Raw genomic sequence first — 21,874 nt, 5'->3', positions numbered from 1 at the left:
GTCCGGGACCAGATGGGTTCTCAGCCGAGTTCTACAAAACCTTTAAAGAAGAGCTCATTCCAATACTTCTCAAAGTATTCCATAAAATAGAAGAGGAGGGAACCCTCCCAAACTCATTCTATGAAGCCAATATCACACTGATACCTAAACCAGACAGAGACTCATCAAGGAAAGAAAATTTCAGACCAATATCCTTAATGAACATCGACGCAAAAATTCTCAACAAAATTTTAGCAAATCGCATACAAAAACATATTAAAAAGATAGTGCACCATGATCAAGTGGGCTTCATCCCAGGTATGCAAGGTTGGTTCAACATCAGGAAATCAATAAACGTAATTCACCATATTAATAGACTTAAAGTCAAGAATCACATGATTATTTCAATAGATGCAGAAAAAGCATTCGATAAAATACAGCACCCCTTCATGCTCAAAACACTAGAAAAAATAGGGATAGTGGGAACATTCCTTAACATTGTAAAGGCCATTTATGCTAAGCCCATGGCTAATATCATTCTAAATGGTGAAAAACTGAAAGCATTCCCCCTAAAAACTGGAACAAGGCAGGGATGCCCTCTTTCACCACTTCTATTCAACATCGTTCTTGAGACTCTGGCCAGAGCAATTAGACAAACCAAAGAAATTAAAGGGATACGAATTGGAAAAGAAGAACTCAAACTATCCCTGTTCGCTGATGACATGATTATATATTTAGAGGAACCTGGAAATTCCACCAGAAAACTCTTAGAACTCATAAGTGAATTCAGTAAAGTAGCAGGTTACAAGATCAATGCCCATAAATCCAACGCATTTTTATACATAAGTGATGAATCTTCGGAAAGAGAAATTAGGAAAACTACCCCATTCACTATAGCCTCGAAAAAAATAAAATACTTGGGAATCAATCTCACAAAAGAGGTGAAAGACCTCTACAATGAGAACTATACAACACTAAAGAAAGAAATTAAAGAACACCTTAGAAGATGGAAAGATCTTCCATGTTCTTGAATAGGAAGAATTAATATTGTCAAAATGGCCATACTACCTAAAGTGCTATACAAATTCAATGCAATTCCAATTAAAATCCCAATGAAGTACCTTACAGAAATAGAGCAAGCAATTATGAAATTCATCTGGAAGAATAAGAAACCCAGAATAGCTAAAGCAATCCTTAGCAGGAAGAGTGAAACAGGGGGTATTGCAATACCAGATCTTCAACTCTACTACAAAGCAATAGTAACAAAAACGGCATGGTATTGGTACCAAAATAGAAAGGTAGATCAATGGTACAGAATAGAGGACACGGACACAAACCCAAATAAATACAATTTTCTCATACTAGACAAAGGTGCCCAAAATATGCAATGGAGAAAAGATAGCCTCTTCAACAAATGGTGCTGGGAGAATTGGAAATCCATATGCAACAGAATGAAACTAAACCCATATCTCTCACCATGCACGAAACTAAACTCAAAATGGATTAAGGACCTCGGAATCAGACCAGAGACCCTGCAGATTATAGAAGAAAAAGTAGGTCCAAATCTTCACCTTGTTGGTCTAGGATCAGACTTCCGGAACAGGACTCCCATAGCACAAGAAATAAAAGCTAGAATCAACCACTGGGATAGATTCAAACTAAAAAGCTTTCTCTCAGCAAAGGAAACTATCAGCAATGTGAAGAAAGAGCCTACAGAGTGGGAGAATATCTTTGCCAATCATACTTCAGATAGAGCACTAATCTCCAGAATCTATAAAGAACTCAAAAAACTCTACACAAAGAATTCAAATAACCCAATCAACAAATGGGCTAAGGAAATGAATAGACACTTCACAGAAGAAGATCTACAAGCAATCAACAAACATATGGAAAAATGTTCAACATCTCTAGTAATAAGAGAAATGCAAATCAAAACTACCCTAAGATTCCATCTCACCCCAATTAGAATGGCGATTATCAAGAATACGAGCAACAACAGGTGTTGGCGAGGATGTGGGGAGAAAGGTACACTCATACATTGCTGGTGGGGCTGCAAATTAGTGCAGCCACTCTGGAAAGCAGTGTGGAGATTCCTTAGAAAACTCGGAATGGACCCTCCATTTGACCCAGCTATCCCACTCCTTGGCCTATACCGAAAGGACTTAAAATCAGCATACTACAGAGATACAGCCACATCAATGTTCATAGCTGCTCAATTCACAATAGCCAGACTGTGGAACCAACCTAGATGCCCTTCAATTGACGAGTGGATAAAGAAACTGTGGTATATATATATATATATATATATATATATATATATATATACACAATGGAATATTACTCAGCCATAAAGAATGATAAAATTATGGCATTTGCAGGCAAATGGATGAAATTGGAGAATATCATGCTAAGTGAGATAAGCCAATCTCAAAAAGCCAAAGGACGAATGATATCGCTAATAAGTGGAGGATGACACATAATGGGGGGGAGGGAAGGGTTAGTGTTAGGGTTAGAGTTAGTGTTAGGGAGGGGGGCAAGTATGGAGGAAGGAAGGACTGTATAGAGGGTAAAGAGGGGTGGGAGGGGTGGGGGAAGGGAAAAAATAACAGAATGAATCAAACAACATTACTCTATGTAGATTTATGATTACACAAATGGTATGCCTTTGTGCCATGTACAAACAGAGAAACAACATGTATCCCATTTGTTTACAATAAAAAAAAATCAAAAAAAAATAAATTTCTAAGCATTTAGGGAGGAAAACAAACAAACAAACAAACAAAAAAAAACTACTACAATCAGCATCTTAATACCTAAAGATTTTAGGTGAAAGCCCTGGATGTACAGCCACTGGACAAAAGGAGCCAAACATTTTTAAGACCTATGAATAACTTTTTGGGGAAAGGTGCAGCATTGACCAGATAATGATCAAAATAAATAAAACTTTTAAGTGAGCGAGTTGTTTTCAATCATTGGCTCTTCTAGGTAGATGACAAATGGCCTGTCCCTGTCTAGCTTAGGTGTCAAACACTCGAGGTTCTGCACACACAACTCCCAGGACTGTGTTCGCATCTACCTGCATCATGGCTGCAGAGGTGCTGGGTGGGCTCAGGAGGACCAATTAAATAGCCTTCTCAAGTCTCCTAAGTACCTGTGGCACTGCCCATCTGGTCCCTTCAAAGAGAAGCCTGGAGCTTCCATTCCTTTCCAAGTCAGGATAGAGAGGCTAAGCCAATGATAGGCGTGTTTGCACGCCCAGACCCATGCCTGCTATTTTTCAAGCAGGAAAGTTTTCCTGAGCAACCATCTACATCACTGCCTCATATTAGCAAAGAACAAGACTCTTTACTAGGATCTAGAGAGTTCCTATTTTACTATCCCCACCAATCCCACCTGGAATGGTTCTCCACACAAACAGGGATGGTGGCTCCATCAACTGCTGATGTCCCAGTGGCTGGCGGGAGTTCTAAAAACATGTTTGCCAGATGAATAGATGAGATTAGCAGCCTCTTTTTTTGTATGCAAGATGTGTGAAATTCATAAACACTTTGAATGTTTAAGAACAAGCTTGACAAAACAGTTTGCAAACAGCCATATGGTGGTTTCCTCACAAGAGTTGTTAAAAAATGAAAATATCCTACTTCCTGTGATTCCATTAGAGGAATCAACAATGCATCTGGAGAAACTTCTAAGAACTGAATATAGAGTCACTCACTATTTCCCCAACTGGATTACAAATCTGGGGACTGGTGTACAGTCAAAGAAGTTGTGCACTGCCCAATGTCACCCAGCCAAGAAGACAACCAGAAGCTGAAATCCAGCCCATGCTATGCTCGCCATAAGCAGGGTTTCATCTGCCAGAGGAAAGGGCATTTTTTTCTAATGGTCACAAAGACACAGCTGCTCACCAAGTTGTACAACTTTTCATAATTCCACAAATGCACAGGGCAGGTCCTTCGTGTCCTACGCCTATCATATTCCTCAACCAAAGGTAGCAGTGGCCTTCCTTAAATATGGCAGCTGCCCCCGTTGACAACATTAACTAGATTAAATTGTTAATCAACAATATATGAAGACTCTATTGGGGGTTCCCATTAGAGCTATGATTCACTCATCTTGAAACAAATAGCATTCTTAAGTCAAAGAGAATACTACTAACACATCCTTCTCATTTAATAGGAAAAAGGCTCAGAGAGTCATCTAGATTACTGACTCAGAATAGCACTCTTGGACCAAGTCAGATGTAAATTTAAGTTTGCATTATCCTAGGCCCTAAGCAGCCAGCCCCTCACACATCCTGCAGGACCAATGAAAGGTCCCCAGCTAAGCCAACCGAATGATAAATGAGCAACTCTGCAATTTAATTGAGACTTTGAATTCTGACTGGGTCATTATATTACACCAAATAATTTTCCATATCTCTTAACATCAAGATTCTTCCCCCTTTCAAAATTAACTCTGATAGAAAAAGAAATAAATCAAACTTTTATAAGATCTAATAGATGTCAGCATGTTCTTTCTCCGGCAGGAGTTCTAATTCTTTTTTTGAAAAAAAAAAAAAATAGATTAATCATCAAACCAACTTAGTATAAGATTGAGATTCCTCATTTGTATTATATTAAACTTATATTACTTGCCACTTCTATCAACTCTAAAGGGGCAATTTTCTATACTGAATATATTTATATTCTCTTATCACAGATGCCTGATAAACTTTTAAACATATATACACCCACTTATAATCCAAAGATAGCATGTAAACAAATACTGAAAACGAATCTTCGGGCACTGCCAGTCTACACACACATCTGTTTATCTGTGGACTAGTATCATTATCAGTGCATGAAAGGCACCTCATCATGAATGAATGAAGAATAAATGTAAATAAATCTTGTGAATAAACATGGAAAGTCAGATAAGGTACACAATAGTACTGAAAATAATAAACTATCAAATTATTTGGGTACTCTGAGTTTTAATGCAGCTCACCTTATTATTATCACGTCTGCAGCAAACCCTTGACAGTGCTGGGTTTCTTCCACCAATTAAGACTCTTATAACACAAACATATTTTAATTTGGTATTGGTTGTAAGGGTTCTCAATCAAGACACAACTATTTAAAAAGAAAATTAAATTTTTTCTTTAAATTACTGAAGGATGATAATTTATAGATTGGCTAACTGCTATCCCTTCTATACTAGTTTATGTGTTTACCATAAACAAACACAAGCTTTGTAGCTTAAACCAACTCAAACTTATTACCTTCCAGTTCTGGAGGTCAGACATCTGATATGGGTCTGGCCGGGCTAAGCTGAGGGTGTGTGCAGGGTTGGGTTCCTTCTGGAGGTCCTGGTGGAGGATCTGGGGCTTTGCTTTCCCACTAGCCTAAGCTGCCTACTCCTTGGCTTATGGTCTCTTCATCTCGAAAGTCAGCAGTATAGCACCTTCAAATCTCTCCCCTGACTCTGACCCCTGGATGTCCCAACTCCCTCTCACTCACGAGGACCCTAGTGATTACATCTGCAAAGACTTTTGTGCCGCGAAAGTTAACAGAGTCACAGATTCCGTGGATTAGGACATGCATGTCTTTGGATGGCGAGGGGCATTATTCTGTCTACCCCATCTCCTAATCTGTGGTCTGTGTTAGGCATTGCACAGTACCCTGGAGAGGCGGCACAGAAGTGGTGGATGGAGCACATTTGGGGAGTGAGAGAGACCTAATTTTGACTACATGCTTGTTATGTGACCTTGGCCAATACACTCAAACTCTAAGAGTCTCAGTTTTTTAACCTGTAAAATGGGTCACCATGCCCACTTCATTTTTTTGTCTTAAGGACCAAAGGAAAGGACAAGCATAAAGCACCTTTGTTCCTGTGCACAGTAGGTGTTGAGTAAGCAAGAGTCAGCTCTGCCTGCCCTTAGTAAGGGGACAGCTACCAAATGCATTCCAATTATTATATTGACACGAGGTTAATTGTCATTACATTCTGTGAAGGGTGGTTTTCTCTAGCCTAGAAGTTAAACATGGACAGATTAGTGGACCTTCTCTGTTAGCCAACACCTTTAAGCACTAACAGGGTGACTTGAAAAGCTGCTCTGCTCAGTAGCTTTAATGCCACTTGATTTAAGACAAGGAAAAGATTTGCCTTTATCTCTGATTCTCAGTTACTGCTCAAGTGAGGGACTCAGCCAGAAGTTTACCAGATTATGTTTGAAGTCTAAAGAAAATGACATTTTAGGGTGGAATTCATACTAAAGGACAATTAAACACTGCTAACTTTCTACCTCTAAATAATTTTATTGTACTTTTTAAAATTTAGAAGTAATAGCTGCGTAACATTGTGAACTGATAAGAGTCAAGAAAAACTACACATAATTATTCAAATGTAATAAATTAGGCCATCCTGGAAATACCAAATTTGGAATTAGATGTTGGTGATATTAGGAAATTTGTGTTCAATCTTTGCCTGTACCCCTTTCTGCTGTGTGACCTCAGATGGTTCACATTACCTCTCTGGGCCTCATCTATAAACTCACAGGATTACTACAGGGATTAAAAAAGATCATGAATATGAATGCTCCATTTATGCATAGAATATTATTATCCTTTATTCAATACACATTTATTTATCCTTACTCTGAAGTAAATATTGAAATAAAAGGAAATGAAAAAATGAGTACTTTTGCATTTTTGCCCTTCAAGGAGTTCACAGGCTATTGAAGAAAGGGACAGAAACACATTACTTTTATAAAATTACTCCCTTAATAGTTCCATTATTTAGTTGAAGTATAATTTACTTAGAGTAAACTCAGATTGTACATGTACCATTAATCTAATGTTGTTGGATGCATATATAGAAAAAGCATTTCCACCACCCCAGAAAGAATTTTTGTGCCCATTTCCAATCAATCCCTCGCCCTTCAGAAGCAACCACCAATCAAAGTCCATCACCATAGGTTCGTTTTGCCAGTTCCAGAATTTCATGTAAATAGAATTGTATAATGTGTACATATTTTTGTGTTAAATTTCTGTCACTCAGCTTATTTTGCTGTGGTTGATGCATTTATAGTAGTTCTTTTGCTGTGGTCTCTTTTGCTGAGTAGCATTTCTTTTATGGATCCACCCCAGCTTATCACTTCCCTGTTGACGAACAGCTGGGTCACTTCCAGTTTGGGGCGACTGTGAGTGGAGCAACCATGAACAGTTCTTGCACAGACCTATGTGGACACATGTTTTTCTTTCTCTTGGATAAAAATCTAGGAGTATTCTTGATGGGTCCGAAACTCTACTTTCATTTTTAATTTAAACCTTGTGTTCTTTTCTGTAAGTCTGATCTACTTAATAAATTTATAGTTATATTTAAATTTTTTAAAGTTGTTTTTTAAACCATTTTGTATTGTAAGAGCAAATTTTATTTGAGATGGAAATAACTCCAAGGACTTTTTTTTTGTTACTATTGCAAATAAATTTCCCTTTTCATGGATTAAAAGAGGTGACATGAATAAAAGAGGTGACTGAATAATCTATAAAACAATGCCATTTGGAGGAAGTAATTGGTTCCCAAGCCTCAGTTCTGCTTTAGTAGTAATTACCCTTCGACTCTCAAATCACATTCCCCAACCTTCTGAACAGGTTTGGAGACCTGAGAATCACCACTGTGGCTTTTTTTTTCTAGTCACATATGCCCATGCCACCCTCAGATTCCACATGCTCTCTCTAGGGGTGCACAAGTCCCGGGTGAAGGTCACTGCAGGGCTGAGTCCTTGTGTTTGAAGGACATGTGTTGTATCCCTGTTTGGCTTGGATCTGGAAGATCCCCAAAAGGCTCATGTGTTGAAAACAAGATCCCCAGCGCCCCCAGGTTCAGAGCTGGGGCTTTTACGAAGTGACTGAAGCAGGCTCTGACTTCATCAGTGGATTAATCCACTGGCGGCCGGATGGACTGCTGGGAGGTGAGACCTGGGTGGAGGAAGTAGGTCACAGGGAGCGTGTCCTGGAAAGGATTTATCTCTCCCCTGGGCCCTGCCTCTCTCTCTCTCTCTCTGCATCCCGGCTGCCATGGCAATGACGCCACTTCCAGAAAACACTCCATGACCTTTTCACCCACCTCCCCTCACCCTAACAGAAACTGCGCTTTCACTATCTGGAGTTAAAAGCTACTGTGAGTCTAGTGACGCTTTAAAATGAACTTCTGTTTTGTTCTTTACAGACACTAAACATGGGCTACATCTATTTAATTTCATTTACAACTCATTCCAGAGAAATTCGTGCACTGTTGGCCTTAGCAGTATGCCATGGCCAGGACACTGAGACACGCAGGCGGGAATGGCAGGGATAGATCACGGGGATCATTCCTCCACCACAAGAGAAAGATGGAGAGGTGGACCTGGAATGCTTAGCTGGGCTCTCTGCGAATAACTATGATCAGCACTCCCTCCAAATCACAGAGATCACTAGACTCACGAATCAGATCTTCTGATGGACCAGGGCTTTGTCGATATCTCTTCCTGTAAGATGGGGGGGTCAAACCAGAGAAAACAGAATTTCTATTCCCAGTAGAAGGGAAAGGAGATGGTATGATTGAAGCAGGTCACTAAGACTTGCAGCATGTTTACAGAGAGAGGGCAGCAACACAGCAGCATCCAGATACAATCAGCAGCTCCCAGGAGGGTTTTTCCCCGACCTGGGTCCCCAAACCAGGGAAAGCCCTGCTGCCACTTGCCAAGACATATGTAGATGCTGGTTATCCTAAGCCTGATGCTAGCACCAGGCACAAAGCAAATATTAAACAAATATTATACAAATTTATACTGCTTTTCAATTTTAAAGTAAAGTACAGCCTGCTTTAACCAGAAGCGAAATCTATTATCCAGAAGACATTAGGTGTAGAAATAAAAAGTGCTCAGTTACTGCATTTAGACAAGAATGTACAGGCCATTTCTTGTCTTGGAAAGACAAGAAAAAGAGGGAGAAGAACAAGGAAACTTGTTATAGAATGTTTTGGTTCTTCCCACCTTGGGAATGAGGAGAACAAGAACACAGAGTGTGATGGAGCACAGCAAGGCCTTCAGGAAAGGTCGAAGCCCCCACAGCGAGCCCTCTGAGGCCCTGGCGGTGAGGCAGCACTTGGTGGTGATATTTTAATGAGAAAAAAAAAATGACAATAAAGAAAACAATGCTTAGAGGTAGAGAAAAGCTTTAGTTTTAATAATTAAAAAGTAAAAACATTTTATAACTCTCTTAGAATAAGTCACATCTTTTCCTTATGACCTTATTCCTGTCTGTAGCTCAAAACTTTTGTACCTCCTGCCCAGACTTCCTCTCGAGAAGGAACTGACAAGCCCAGGGGTTCTCAGCCCTGGCTGCACCTTGGAATCTCCACAGGGACGTTTAAAGACACAAGGCTGGCTTCAGACTCACAGATCGCTTCATTGGGCCCCAGGAGGGCCCAGGCAACTGTCCACAATGGCTGCTATTATTGATAACAACAATAGCATCTTGATTGCATGGAAATGATTTTATACAAGTAGTTCATTAATGCTTGCAGTATGTTACTCTTATTTACTATGCAGTTAGCAGGCCAGATGCTAAGAGCTGGGAGCTACCACTATATTGAACAGATTAAGGGAAAATGATTATCATCATGCATTTTATACTCTGAGCATAACCTGAAAGAGAGCACATAATTGGTGCACATTAAAAAAACTCTGTACACTGAAGCAGGCTGCTGCTGCCCTTCCAGATGCCAGGGTGGATGTAAGAGTGGTACAGACCCGGGGTGACTGCATGAGTCTGTAAACAGAGCAGAATGAAGGGCCCAGTGGACATTTTCCAGGTCAAATCCTTCACCAGGCAGAAGGAGGGCCCTGGGCTAGAAGTCAGGAGACTTGGATTCTACTCCTGGCTACCTTCCCAGTCATCTCAGGGAAGGCACTTGAATTCAAATTATTTTAAAAGTCCCTTTAGGGAGAGGGATGGTGACTGCATTGATTTTTCTTTCATTGGGCTAATTCTGAAGGACAAGTAAGCTCAAAACTTGCATAGGATATGAAGAACATTCCCGATGCGAATTTTAGGGAGCAAAAGAAGGAAGCATAAAATGGCATAGCATGCTTGGGGACGTGCAAGCACCTTAGGACAGCTGGAGCATTCACCCCAAGGAGAGCAGAGGCAGAGGGTGGGGACAGAGGCAGACCAGACCTTGAGGCCCGGTGCCCCTGGTTGGGACTCAGTATTCGACAGAGGCGGCTAGAGAGTCAGCACAGCGTAAGGGCCCAGTATGTGGTTTAGGTATGTGTTTTAGAAAGTTCCCTGGTGTTGCGAGAACAGGGGAGCAGTGGGCTGGAAGTGGAGGAGGGGGGCCATCCCACATGACAGCAAGAATTCTACCTAGGAGCTACTGCAGACACCCCACTGCTTGTTATAAAATAAGGGGAGTATTAGGATCTGTTCATACACAACTGAAGCATTTCTCAAGCCAGTTGTTTTTGGTTTGGTTTTGTTTTTTTTAATATGATTTATTGGCTCACATTTCAGAATTGCATGGGGATGGATTGACTTCAAGTCTCATTCACGGGATTTCATCTGAATGCTCACACACTCTCCTCTCTCCTCCCTCTCTCCTCTTTCCTCTCTCTAACAAGATCCCTCCACATGTAAAACAAGATGGTCGCCAGCACCCTAAGGTGTATCATCTGTAAAGTTAGTTTCCCCAAGTGGACTAACAGCTCCAAAAGAAATGTCTCAGAAACAATGTTGACTGGGATGTCTCAGGTCATGCTCCCACCATGAACCAATGTGAATCAGGAAATGGAGCTTTCTGATTGGCCAGGTCTGAGAAGTCATCTTTCCTGTGAGATGAACCCTGACTCCCACTCAAGCCACTTGGAATGGGTTTCCACAGGAAATAGTACTTCTACTTCCAGAGGAAAGGAGAAAAGATGTGGTGTGAAGGAAGGAAAAGAGAAAAAAATTTCCCTAGAAATGATTGTACCAAATGATCTCTAGGATCCTGTGCTGTAAGACCCTTCTAAATCAGATAAGATAGTTACTGGGTCCCAATTAAGGTGTGTGGTTTTGTTTTGTTTTGTTTTTTTTCAAATGTAAAAACCACTCCATGAAAATAATCTGTAGAAACATTCCAAACTTCTAGCAAAGCCTTTGTCCCTAAGCAACAGAAAAATGGAAGTGGGGTCAGACCCACATGGAGGTTACAAGAAAGTTCAAACTCAAGGGCTAAAAGGGCACAGCCAAGAGGGTTATGGCCAAGTCAATAGCCTTGGTACTATTCCAAAACCTATTTAACATCAATTTTGATCAAAAGCCTTAACCTGGTAACTGTATTAACCCCTAGACTAGCACACCTAAAGTAACCTGCTACCAGGTCCCCTATCACCCTGTGGGAGTTCTCTTTTCTTCTCATTTAAGTAAATCCTACTCCTTTCACTTTTACCTTCCACCCTAGTCCATGGATCTCATTCTGCCATTGAGAGACAAGAAACCCAGAAAGAATTGGTGGTGAATTGCTAGGGGTCCACCGTTTACCACCCCACACGTGAGAGTGGTGGAGAAGAATCTAGATTTGCTGACTGTGACCCTTGACCCTCGAGCTGAGGCCAGCACGCAATTCCCTGGGGGTGACTAGGTCAGGTCACACTAAAACAGGTTTTCTCAGAGGCAAAGGTGGCAGCTTAAGCAAACCCCACCTGCCAGTGGAAGCAGAGAACTGGTTGTGTCTCAAACTCTGGTTTCATCTCCACCTTCTCCATTAGGCCAGGCTCCCAGAGCCCGGTCCCAGTCCAGGAGAGGGTTCATGACATCTCATGTGGATATTGGCTGATATTTGGTCTTTTGAGGAAAGCTGCACTTTCCTGCACACATATATGCACACATACAAACACACCCCAGGACACACTCTGATGAGGAGCAATAACAGGATCTCATGACATTTACACTACAGGATTCAACTTTACACTGCGGGAAAGGAAAGGAAGATTCCAGGGAAGCAAGTGCCCTTTAGAAAAGGTACTAGGTTATCAGAAACCTCACTTAATTATTTTTTATTGTGAAACTGGAAAGCATTCAAGGGAACCACAAAGATGACTTCTTCAAAAATTCACAGAAATAAGTTCCTGAAAAAGGTCACCTACTAGCCAGGCATGGTGCCATAGCCTATAATCCCAGCATCTTGTGAGGGCAGCAGCAAGGAGAATTGCAAGTTCAAGGCCAGTCTCAGCAATTTAGCAAGGCGCTCAGCAACTTACTGAGACCCTGTCTCAAAATAAAACATTTAAAAAAGGGCTTGGATGTGGCTCAGTGGTTAAGCACTCCCTGGGTCCAATCCCTGGTACCAAAACAAAACAAAACAAAAGAATCCAAACTTTCTCAGCCTAAAGAAAAGATTAAGGGAATTAAATAAATGGTTTGTACCAAGAAGGTGACTTGGTTACTATTTGCAATATTAAAGAGTTGGACTAGAAAGAAATAATGTCTCATACACAGCCCAGTTGTGCCAGGGCAGGTTGCAAAAAAAAAAAGCCATGCCCAAAGACAGTGTGGGAAGCATATGATTTATCGGGGAAAGCTTTCAACAGATCAGAGACTGCTCCAGGAAGAGTTTAGTGGTGACAGGTTGACAGCACCTCCCTCCCTTACAGTACTTTGCTAAGCAGCACCCTCCTCTCCCTCCTGGCATCTTGTGCAGGGGCAGCCAGCTGGAGCAGCGACACGTAGCCTTTCCACGGTGCCCTGAGCTCCACACCCTTCCCCACTCAGGGAGGTTTTACATTAGGCTGCAGGAGCAGGGATATCACCAGCACTAGCTTGCTTAGTTTGCTTACCTGACCAGCATCCCGAAGAGCAACTGTTCTGGTGTTCATGCAAAAAAGTAGCTTTCTACAGATAATACTGACTTGCCCTAGTTCCCAGAGTACATAGAGAAGCTAGTGTCCTTCAAGATAATATGTATCTGGATTTCTAGCCCAGGCTTGCTCTCATTGTTCCCTTAACTTGGCTAGATTTCGGGGAACAGAAAAGGGGCAATCAGGGACATGGTGTTTTATTGTCCCCACTTTCTTTAGGGACAATACAAATAACTATTTGCCTCCTTCTTTCTTCCTTTTTCCTTGCTCTGCCTTTTAATTGGAAAGATTTGGAGCATTTTTAAATAAATTTTACTAGTGAAGATATTGGAAGTTACATAGTTGCTAGAGTAGGCTGACAAGAAAGAGGGAGAGGGAAGGAAGGAAGGAAAGAAGGAAGGAAGGAAGGAAGGAAGGGGGGAGGGAGGGAGGAAGGAAGGAAAGGAGGAAGGAAGGAAAGGAAGGAACGAACCAATGAACGAATGAATGAAGGGGCCCATAGATTCTCTGGATAAATTTTAGTTTATTTTGCTGGTTCTTTCCAAAAAAAGAAGAATTAAATGATGCTGAGGTTTCTTGAACTTCTGATCAATTTAATTAGGTGATAATTTATATTCTTCTTCTTTGACTTTAGGCCGTGTCCCCAAAATAACCCCAATAACATTAAAGGATCCAAATATAAATAGTTTAGTCAAGCAATATTCTATTCACACATATTTAACAATTCAAAAGAATAACTAAGTGTTATAATTCCATTATCATTCATTTCAAAGTATCATATGGGTTAAGCACAATTCTAATTAAAGACTTTCCACAAAACACAAATTTCACTAAGGAAAGGAAAACAAAGAACATTTCATTTTGTTATTTTAGCCCCACATTAGCTATTTTTGTTTTAAAGTGGCTTATGATTCCATCAACTAATATTTACACATCTACCATGTCAAGATTTTATCCCAGATGCAACAGGGAATTCAAAGAAGCAAAGGTGGGTCACTAGCATGGTGCTTATAGTTAAGTTGTACAGACAAAGCATCAGATGGTGACAGGTTAAACAAAAACACACAAGAATGCAGTGTAAGAAACATCACAGGGCAGGTCACGAGAAATTGCAAAATAAATGTGAGAAACCCCAAGTCCCACATGGGGGCCATCGCTGAGGTCTGGGAGACGGCTGGGAGAGGGGGTGTCTGGAAGGGACCTGAGAGGAGGTTCAAGCCGCAGGAGAAGGAAGGGAACAGAGAGCAGGAGTGCAAGGCTCAAACCCGGAAAGCCCAACTGAGGACCAGCAGAGGATCTCTCCAGGACATCTATAGGGTTGGGTTGGGTGAATGTTGTGGCACAATCGTGGCATAAATCCAATTCTTCAGTGTTAAGAAGTTTCTTTCTTTTTTTTTTTTTTTTTAGTGCTGGGGATCGAACCCAGACCTTGTGCATGGCAAGGCAAGCACCCCTACCGACCTGAGCTATCTCCCCAGCCCCAAGAAGTTTCTTAAAAGAATCTTCAAATTGAATCAACATTTTGGGACCACCTGTCTAGTTGAAATTATTTCTTTTTAATGTATCTGGCGGTCCTCTCCTTACTTCTGAAGGACTTGGCAATCCTAGCCTGGACCTGCATCTACAATCCCATGTCTGTTCCTCTGCCCTCGCAGAGATGTGTTCCCCTTCTGCCCTCTTAAATACCAATGTGGGTCAGGGTAGGACTGGAGTCGTCCATATCCCTGTGGTCTAGATATTCTGACTACTGGCCATTAGCCTTTTCCTGGGAAAGGTCATCCTAGGGTTTTTCCTTGCCTCCTTCGCCTGGCGGGGTCCCCGTGTGCCTCTTTTATCCCACCTGCTTGTTTACTAGGCTAAGGTAACCCCCTTATAGAAAATTTCTGGCAGAGAGGTTGGCTGGGATCCCAGCCATGGTGGGCAGTGTCAAAGAAAGAGTAGTGGATATGACTGAAAGCTACAAGAAGACTCAGAACAATAAAAGGCCACCAACTTAGCCAGTGAGGGTGATGGTGGATTTCAAAGATGCAGTGGAGGCAGAAGCCACACTGCAGGGTGATGGACAGAGGAACTGTAAACAATTTCCCCTCCCCCAAACTTGAAAAGGACAGGAAGGGAAAAATAAAAGAATGGAGAGTGGGATCACATGATTATCTGAAGTTAGAAGAAAATCCTAAAACTATTTTCCAGCAAAGGATAAAGAAACAGAATATGGAACCAAAGTCTAAGGTACAGTAAACTTTTCCTCTTGTTGATTAAATATTGATGCCTATTTGTCACCGAGAATTAACTTCATTTTCTAAAAACTTTAATGAGCAAAGTAAAGTGTATGAGTCTAGGTACTCTTTCGCTTGGACTGTGATTAGATGCACATAAAAATTAATATATGCAAATCATTTTAAAACTATAAGCTTTGTAGGACTCTCTGACCCCTTTTGATTGAATTTGACTGGCATAAAAACAAGTAATTGAAGTATTAAGAATCAATTAACAGTGAGCTTGCTGATTGTCATTACACCTTTAATTAGCGGTATTGGTTTCAGTATCACTGTGCAATGGTTTGCAGCTATAAATGAATTGATGGCCCAGCCACCAGCTGACATTTTGAGAACCTTGATACATCATCACTTTTTCCTGCTACTAATTAAGATTTATATCTTCCACTGGATTAATATTGCAAAGGCCTTGGTGATGGAGACTGGATTTTTCCACTGCCTTTGTTTCTGTGGGGCTCATCGATTACAGCACACCCTGTTTGGATCACAGAATTGTCAACACCCTCCTGGGGAGTCAGTTTGAAGTGGGTCCTCTGCCAATTCATTTAACAAATGTGTTAAAGGCCCACCACATGCAAATCACCTAGCTGCGTGAGGCAGGGGAGGAGGGGAAAACCAAGAGGAGAAGACACTCACCTTAAATTTAAGCTGCTCATTGCTCCCGTGGGAGACATGGTACAGTACTTCACTGCGATACAGGAGGATGCAAGTGACAATAGGACAGAAACACTGTGCTGGGGGCACAGAGGAAGCAGTTTGTTCTGACCTCCAACTAGTAACTATTTAAAATGTTTATTGTTACAAAGATTCAAGAGCTCACCCTGAGGTCATCAACTGGGAAGGGGACTTCAGTTGGGTAATTCCTTGACCAATGTGTGAACATTTGTGAAGAAAGCAGCTCATCCATGTCCAGGCTGTGGTTCCCCCTTGCTGCAGGGATGGGTTGCCTGTCACATTGACTTGTCAGAAGGTCAGTACTTGGACTTCGCAGGACATAACTTCTCTCTTTCTCCCAAAGCAGCTCAATGCCAACTGTCAGTTCTTTAATTATGGGAGTTCAGCTATGATTAAATAAATATGCATCCAAATCACTTTGGAAGCATTTTTTTAAAGCCCCTTTCCAGACTCTGCTCTATCTAAGGTGGGCATCGGAGCAATACACCTACAGTCCTAGCTACTTGGGAGGCTGGGGTGGGAGGCTCACTTGAGCCCAGGAGCTCCTGACTAGCTTGGGCAAGACAGCAAGACCCTGTCTCATAAGAGATAAAGAGGGAGGGAGGGAGGATGGAGTGATGAGGGAGGAGTAGAGGAGAGAGAGAGAGAGAGAGAGAGAGAGAGAGAGAGAGAGAGAGAGAGAGAGAGAGAGAGAGAGGAGAGAAGAGGAAAGAGATAGAGAAACGGAGGAGTGAAGGAAGGAAGAGGGAGGAGTGGAGGAAGGAAGGGAAAGAAAAGAAAAGAAGAAACTACCTAGATCCCACTCTTAAGAGATTTTGTTTGAACTAGTCCCCAATATTATTTTGATGATAAAAGTCTCCAGACCATAATTTGAGAAATATGGCCTAAGCCAGCCCTCACTCTAGCTTTACAGTTAAGGAACTGAAACCAGATGTTAACCTGCCCTAGGACCTAGGTAACACTTATGAGCCGGGCATGGTTCCAGATGTTTGCCCATGCAAGTACTAAACCACTCAGTCCTCTAGAAAGTAGATTTGGTGGTCATCTCTTTTACAGACGACGGAAGTGAGTCACAGAGCAATGAACTAAGTTGCTCAAGGTTGCAAACTGACCTTGAACCCAGGTTTTGAACCCAGACTTCCTGAGTCTATCACCTATCATAACCAGGAACTGATAGGGCCAAGCGTAGGTCTGAACCCAGGTCACTGGGTGTTCAAATGGATGCCATCCATCATACCACATTGCCTCACAAGGTTGTGAATCAAACTTGCAGGCTTCCACTGAGAGCTCAGTGATCTTTCCAGAAGAGCTGGCTGGTTTCAGAGACTCCCATGACCACTTTTCCTTTGCAAAATTCTACCCTTGCTTAGGATACCTTGAGAACCAGAGCAACTCAACATCAGAACTGCTGAGAAGCTTAGCTTTAACTGACACCTACTTTGAGCAATTACATTGCTATAGTCTATTAGCAATTCCAGTAGAGACCAGGAAAGAAAAAGATGCCATATTCCAGTAGCTGAGTGCTAAAGATTAGAAACCCCAAAATTGTACTTCCAATTCTGCCTTGTCGTTGAACTCTTTGATTTTTTTTCCCCCCTGCTCAAACTGACACAGAAATTGAACCTCCCATGGAAGAGTTTGGGGAAGTCAGAAGTTCCAAATCATTAAGAAGAAAGGGTGGGAAGTCTGGTTGATAGAAATAAGCTCGAAAGCAGAGAGGCCTGACCACAGATCCAAGTGCCCACTCCTGCAGGGGAGAATAACCTTAATGAGACAGTTCTCTTCATGACCTGTTTCAAATCTCTGACAGCCTGCAACATTAATTAAACAAAGCTTTTTATTTCTGAGTCCCTTCATTTAAAAAAGAAAGAAAAAAAGATTCATTCCCCCCCGGGTCTCTTCAGCAAGACCTTCTTTGCGGTTTGTTGCTTGGCTCTGAGAGCTCAAGGTTCCATTCCAGCTGGTTCTGCGGCTCTGACTCAACTGCCAACTTCCTGACTTTCAGAAATCTCATTTCCAGGCCCCTGCTGCTTTCCTGCATGGTGCTTTGCTGGCTCTGGTTCCTGGGAGGTGCCCAAGCTCAGATTAACTGCGAACTTCCTGCCGTACAGCCTTGTTATCAGAACCTCTATCCTTGTTCAGCAAGCAGCTTCTCCGCCTGCAGAGTGCTCTTTCCAGCGCCTCCTTCCTACATGATGTTGTCACTTAGAGACACCCTGCACACAGTCCTGATGCCAGGGCCACGCAATAAAAGAGCCAGGGCTCACTTTTGCTGTGTTTACTCTCTTACCAAATGCTGGTCACTAGAGTGTCAGGAATAATAGGCACAATTTGGAGAATGGTGTTGCTGGGATTTTATTGGTTGACCAGGCTAGAACAAGGAAAGCAATCACCCAGTGCAAAGTTGCCTGGAATATAAGAAGTCTTTGTTGGTTTTGCCACATTGAAGGTTTTCAAACATGTCCATTATCAAAGAATTTCCCTGCTAAACCTAATTTGCTGTGAATATGCATTTTTTTTTTCAAATGCTGCTTCTGTATCAATTGATATCATCGGGTGCATTTCTTCTTTAGACTGTTAATAGGGCAGATTATGTGGATTGGTTTTCACACACTGAGTCAATCTTGCATTTGCAGGTGAGTCCCACTTGGTTGGGTATACTATTCTATTCTTTTTTCTTATTGCTGGAATGGATGTGCTGGATAGTTCGTTGGGAATTTTTGTGTCTATGGACATGAGAGCACTGGTCTGTAATTTTCTTCTCGTGCTATCCTTATCTAGTTTTGGTTTCTGGTTAATGCTATCCTCAGAAAATCAGTTGGGAAGTATTTCTCTCCTCTTCTCTCTGAAAGACATGGTATAGATTGATTTTCTTTTAAATATTTGATAGAGTCAGTGAAACTTTCTGGTTTTTGACTTATGGATTCAATTACTTTTGATTATTATGAGACTATTTAGATTTCCTATTTTGTTTTGGGTTCATTTCAGTAGTTCTTGGTTTTCTGAGGAATTGGTCCATTTCATCTAAGTTGACAGTTTTATGCACATAAGAAACCATGCCTCAGTCTAACAGCCACAAAGAAATGAACTCTGCCAACAACCTGAGAAAGCTTGGAATCAGATTTTCCCTGTTGAGCTTCTGAGGCAGCGACAGCCCCAGGCAATACCCTGTATGCAAGATGGCGAGACCCAAGAGTAGAGAGAGAAGCCATGGCAGACTTCTGACCTACAAGAACTCCAAGACAATAAACGTGTATTGTTTTAAGTCACTCTTTGTAATAATCTACTATATAGCATGGAAAAGTAATAATCTTTTCCATTCTTCTGAATGTATAACCATTTTCAAAATGAGCTTCTAATAGGCAGCATCTGATATGTTTAGACCATTTACATTTAATATAATTATTGGTAAGTTCAGATTCAGGTCTACCTGCTATTTTATTATTTTTTATTATTTGTTTCCTGTTTGTGTTTGCTTCTTTGTTTCTCTATTGGATTATTTTTATCCATTGGACCATCTATGCTTTTCATTAGTATTATCTGGAGAGTTTCCTCTTCTCAGCCTTCTTTTGGGTTAGCTGAACATTTTTTTAGTATTCCATTTAAATTTATTTATGTTCTTACTATATATACTTGTATAGTTTTCTTTTTCTAGTAGTTTCTATAGGGACTGCAACTTAACCATAATCTACTAGAAGTGCTAATACATAAACAAACTTAGAAGTGGTGAGTACAATTAATAATATGAAAGGGAAAAAGATACAGTGGAATGGGATGAAATGGAAAGACCTGGAATGGAAAAAAAGGAGACTGCAGCCTACTGTTCCCACTCAATCCAGAATGCTGGAGTGACAAAATGCTCAAAAATAATTCTTCTACAGAATGACAAGCATCAAATTATTTCCCAAATTGTTTATCTCAAGTAATTGATGAATTTTGTGTTATTTCGGCCAGATTTGATATAATCCAGGAATTGCATTTTTAAATGTTCATTTTCCCCTACCTGTGTCTACTTTCACGCTCTGAAAGAGGTGGGGCTTATGGCACTGCTTTTGAAAGTGACCCCCCCAACCAAACTCTCTCACTGGTGGCCAGTCCTCACTGTGTCTTGTAGCCTGTACCACCTACCTCTGGAAGTCAATCCAAGAGAGAAGTTCAGGTTAAACTAGCAGTCCAGACCCTAGTGTGGAGGGTGCACCAGGGCAGGCCTGAGTCCGTCCTGCGGGGCCACAAAGCAGGTATCATTCCCATCCCCATCACTCTGAGTTCCACCAGTAGCCCTGTGTTCATCTTCTCTCCTTTGCCTTCTGCGTGAGGCAAGGTGGAAGCCATGAGCTCCAGTCTTCTCCCCGTTCCCTGTTCAGCACTGTGCTAAGGAGCCCTCCCTGCCACTGGCCCTCAGCACTGTCCTCACTGGTGAAGATGCAGGACTTCTTGAGATGCCAACATGGACTCTCACATGGTCACTGAACCAGCAGAGGGTGGTGAGAGGAGACTGAGCAGAGAGTGCCCAGTATGTGGCCAGAGGCCTCCTCCTCGGCCAGGTGCAGGCAGCACCTGAACAGGGCCATTGGAAGCTATTTCAAAGGTCAGTGATGGAGGTGACCTTAGTAAAAAGTCCATTTGGATATACTGAAAGGTGGATGGTGGAGTCGGGAGACCACAGGAATCCTCTTTTACTTTTCTGAGAGACATTTCTGACAACTCTGAATGCTTAGGGAGATTGTGTCGTGTTCTCTTATACTGTTTCTTTCTTGTTCCTTTCCATCAACTTACACTTCAGTGACAAGATGAATGAGTTAATTACTCAAGTAAAATGAATAATGTTTAACTCTCTTCCTTCTGGGTCTATGACAGTCATGGAGGACATGTGTACAGTTGTGGCACCCTTTACAGAATTCAAGGGACACAAGAAATTACTTAGACTGAAGAGCTTCCCCTGAGTGGAAGGCATGATGCTCTGGAGACAGCCCTGCCTGTAAACGAGCAGGCCACACCTCTGGACTGGAGTATCCCCTTCCTCCTTCCTTCATTCCTTCACAAATTCACTCCACAGCTGGCCCTGTGTAAGCTCTTGGGATATTTGTGGTCTAAGCATCACTCTGTGAGAGTTAGAAAACACTCACTATCCATCTGACGCCACTCTTTCTTTGTACAGCAGTGTGACTGTAGCTGGGCACAGGCTTAGACTGACTTCCCAACCTCTGCTGCAGTAACATGTGGCCATTGTCTGCCTTTTCCCCCACGCAGAACGAGAAGTCATGTGGCAAAGCTTTCATAACCAACGCTTCCAAGAGCAGATGCGTTTCCTCCATGCGCTTTCGTTTTCATCAGTACAAGCAAAACTAAGAAACTAAGGGGTGGCAGGGCCACAGAGGGAAAGGAAGCAGTTCCCTGAATCCATATGGAGGAGAGCCATTCAGTAACTAGGAACACCTGAATTTACTGTCACATATACACATTTCTGTTATGTTTAAGCCATTACACATCATAAGGTTTTGTTTTGGTTTGGTTTTTGGTTTTGAGATTTTTTTGGTTTTTGGAGGGTTTTTTTTTTTTTTTTGACAGTTAAGTGACCCTAACCGGCACAGAAATCGATGCCTTGAAGTGGAGAACTACTGACTGAAATTCATATATAAATAATATGAGAATTTGCTTAGTGGTTTGGTACCACATTGCAAAGAACCAGATCCAGCAGTCTGAAAACCTGGAGATTCCCCTTATCCTCTGAATAAAGTACTTAATAAAACTATCTTCTGTGTTAACTTACAAATTTAACCCCATACCCACCATATCTGTAGCTCTAGGGTAGGAGGCAGACAGTTAGGGTTTGTGGAGCATATTCAATCTGCTGTCTGTTTGGTAAGAGTTTTCCTCACACTAGCCATGTCTTCATTCCCTTCTTGTATATGGCTGCCTTTGCACTAGGATGGACGCACTGAGGAGTTACAAGAGAAAACACGCAGCCCTTAAAACCTCAAATATTTATAGCTTGGCATTTTAGAAGTTCATCCACCCCCAGTCCAAGCAGTAATGAACTGAAGTGGTACCAGAGCTACAAAATGGAAGGACCCCCCCCACA

The 21,874-nt window shown here is 41.7% G+C and overlaps 1 protein-coding gene across 3 annotated transcripts in view; it reads right to left on the bottom strand.

Moving 5' to 3' along the window:
• Positions 1-21,874, bottom strand: part of MYO3B (myosin IIIB) — a 548,027-nt gene that overhangs the window by 518,078 nt on the left and 8,075 nt on the right. For 2 of the 3 annotated variants that reach the window (XM_079135470.1, XM_079135469.1), the window contains exon 1: positions 12,821-12,868. The exons of the other annotated variant lie outside the window; for it this stretch is intronic. In XM_079135470.1, coding sequence (XP_078991596.1) covers positions 12,821-12,831 — 11 coding nt within the window. In that variant the 5' untranslated portion in view covers positions 12,832-12,868. Of the gene's footprint in view, positions 1-12,820; positions 12,869-21,874 lie in introns of those variants that run through there. 3 annotated transcript variants of the gene reach the window in all.

The sequence above is a fragment of the Sciurus vulgaris genome (genome assembly GCF_902686455.1).
Source record: "Sciurus vulgaris genome assembly, chromosome: 3".
Lineage (NCBI taxonomy): Eukaryota > Metazoa > Chordata > Mammalia > Rodentia > Sciuridae > Sciurus > Sciurus vulgaris.
Note: the sequence above shows the minus strand (reverse complement) of the source record. Positions and strands in the feature narration are given on the sequence as shown.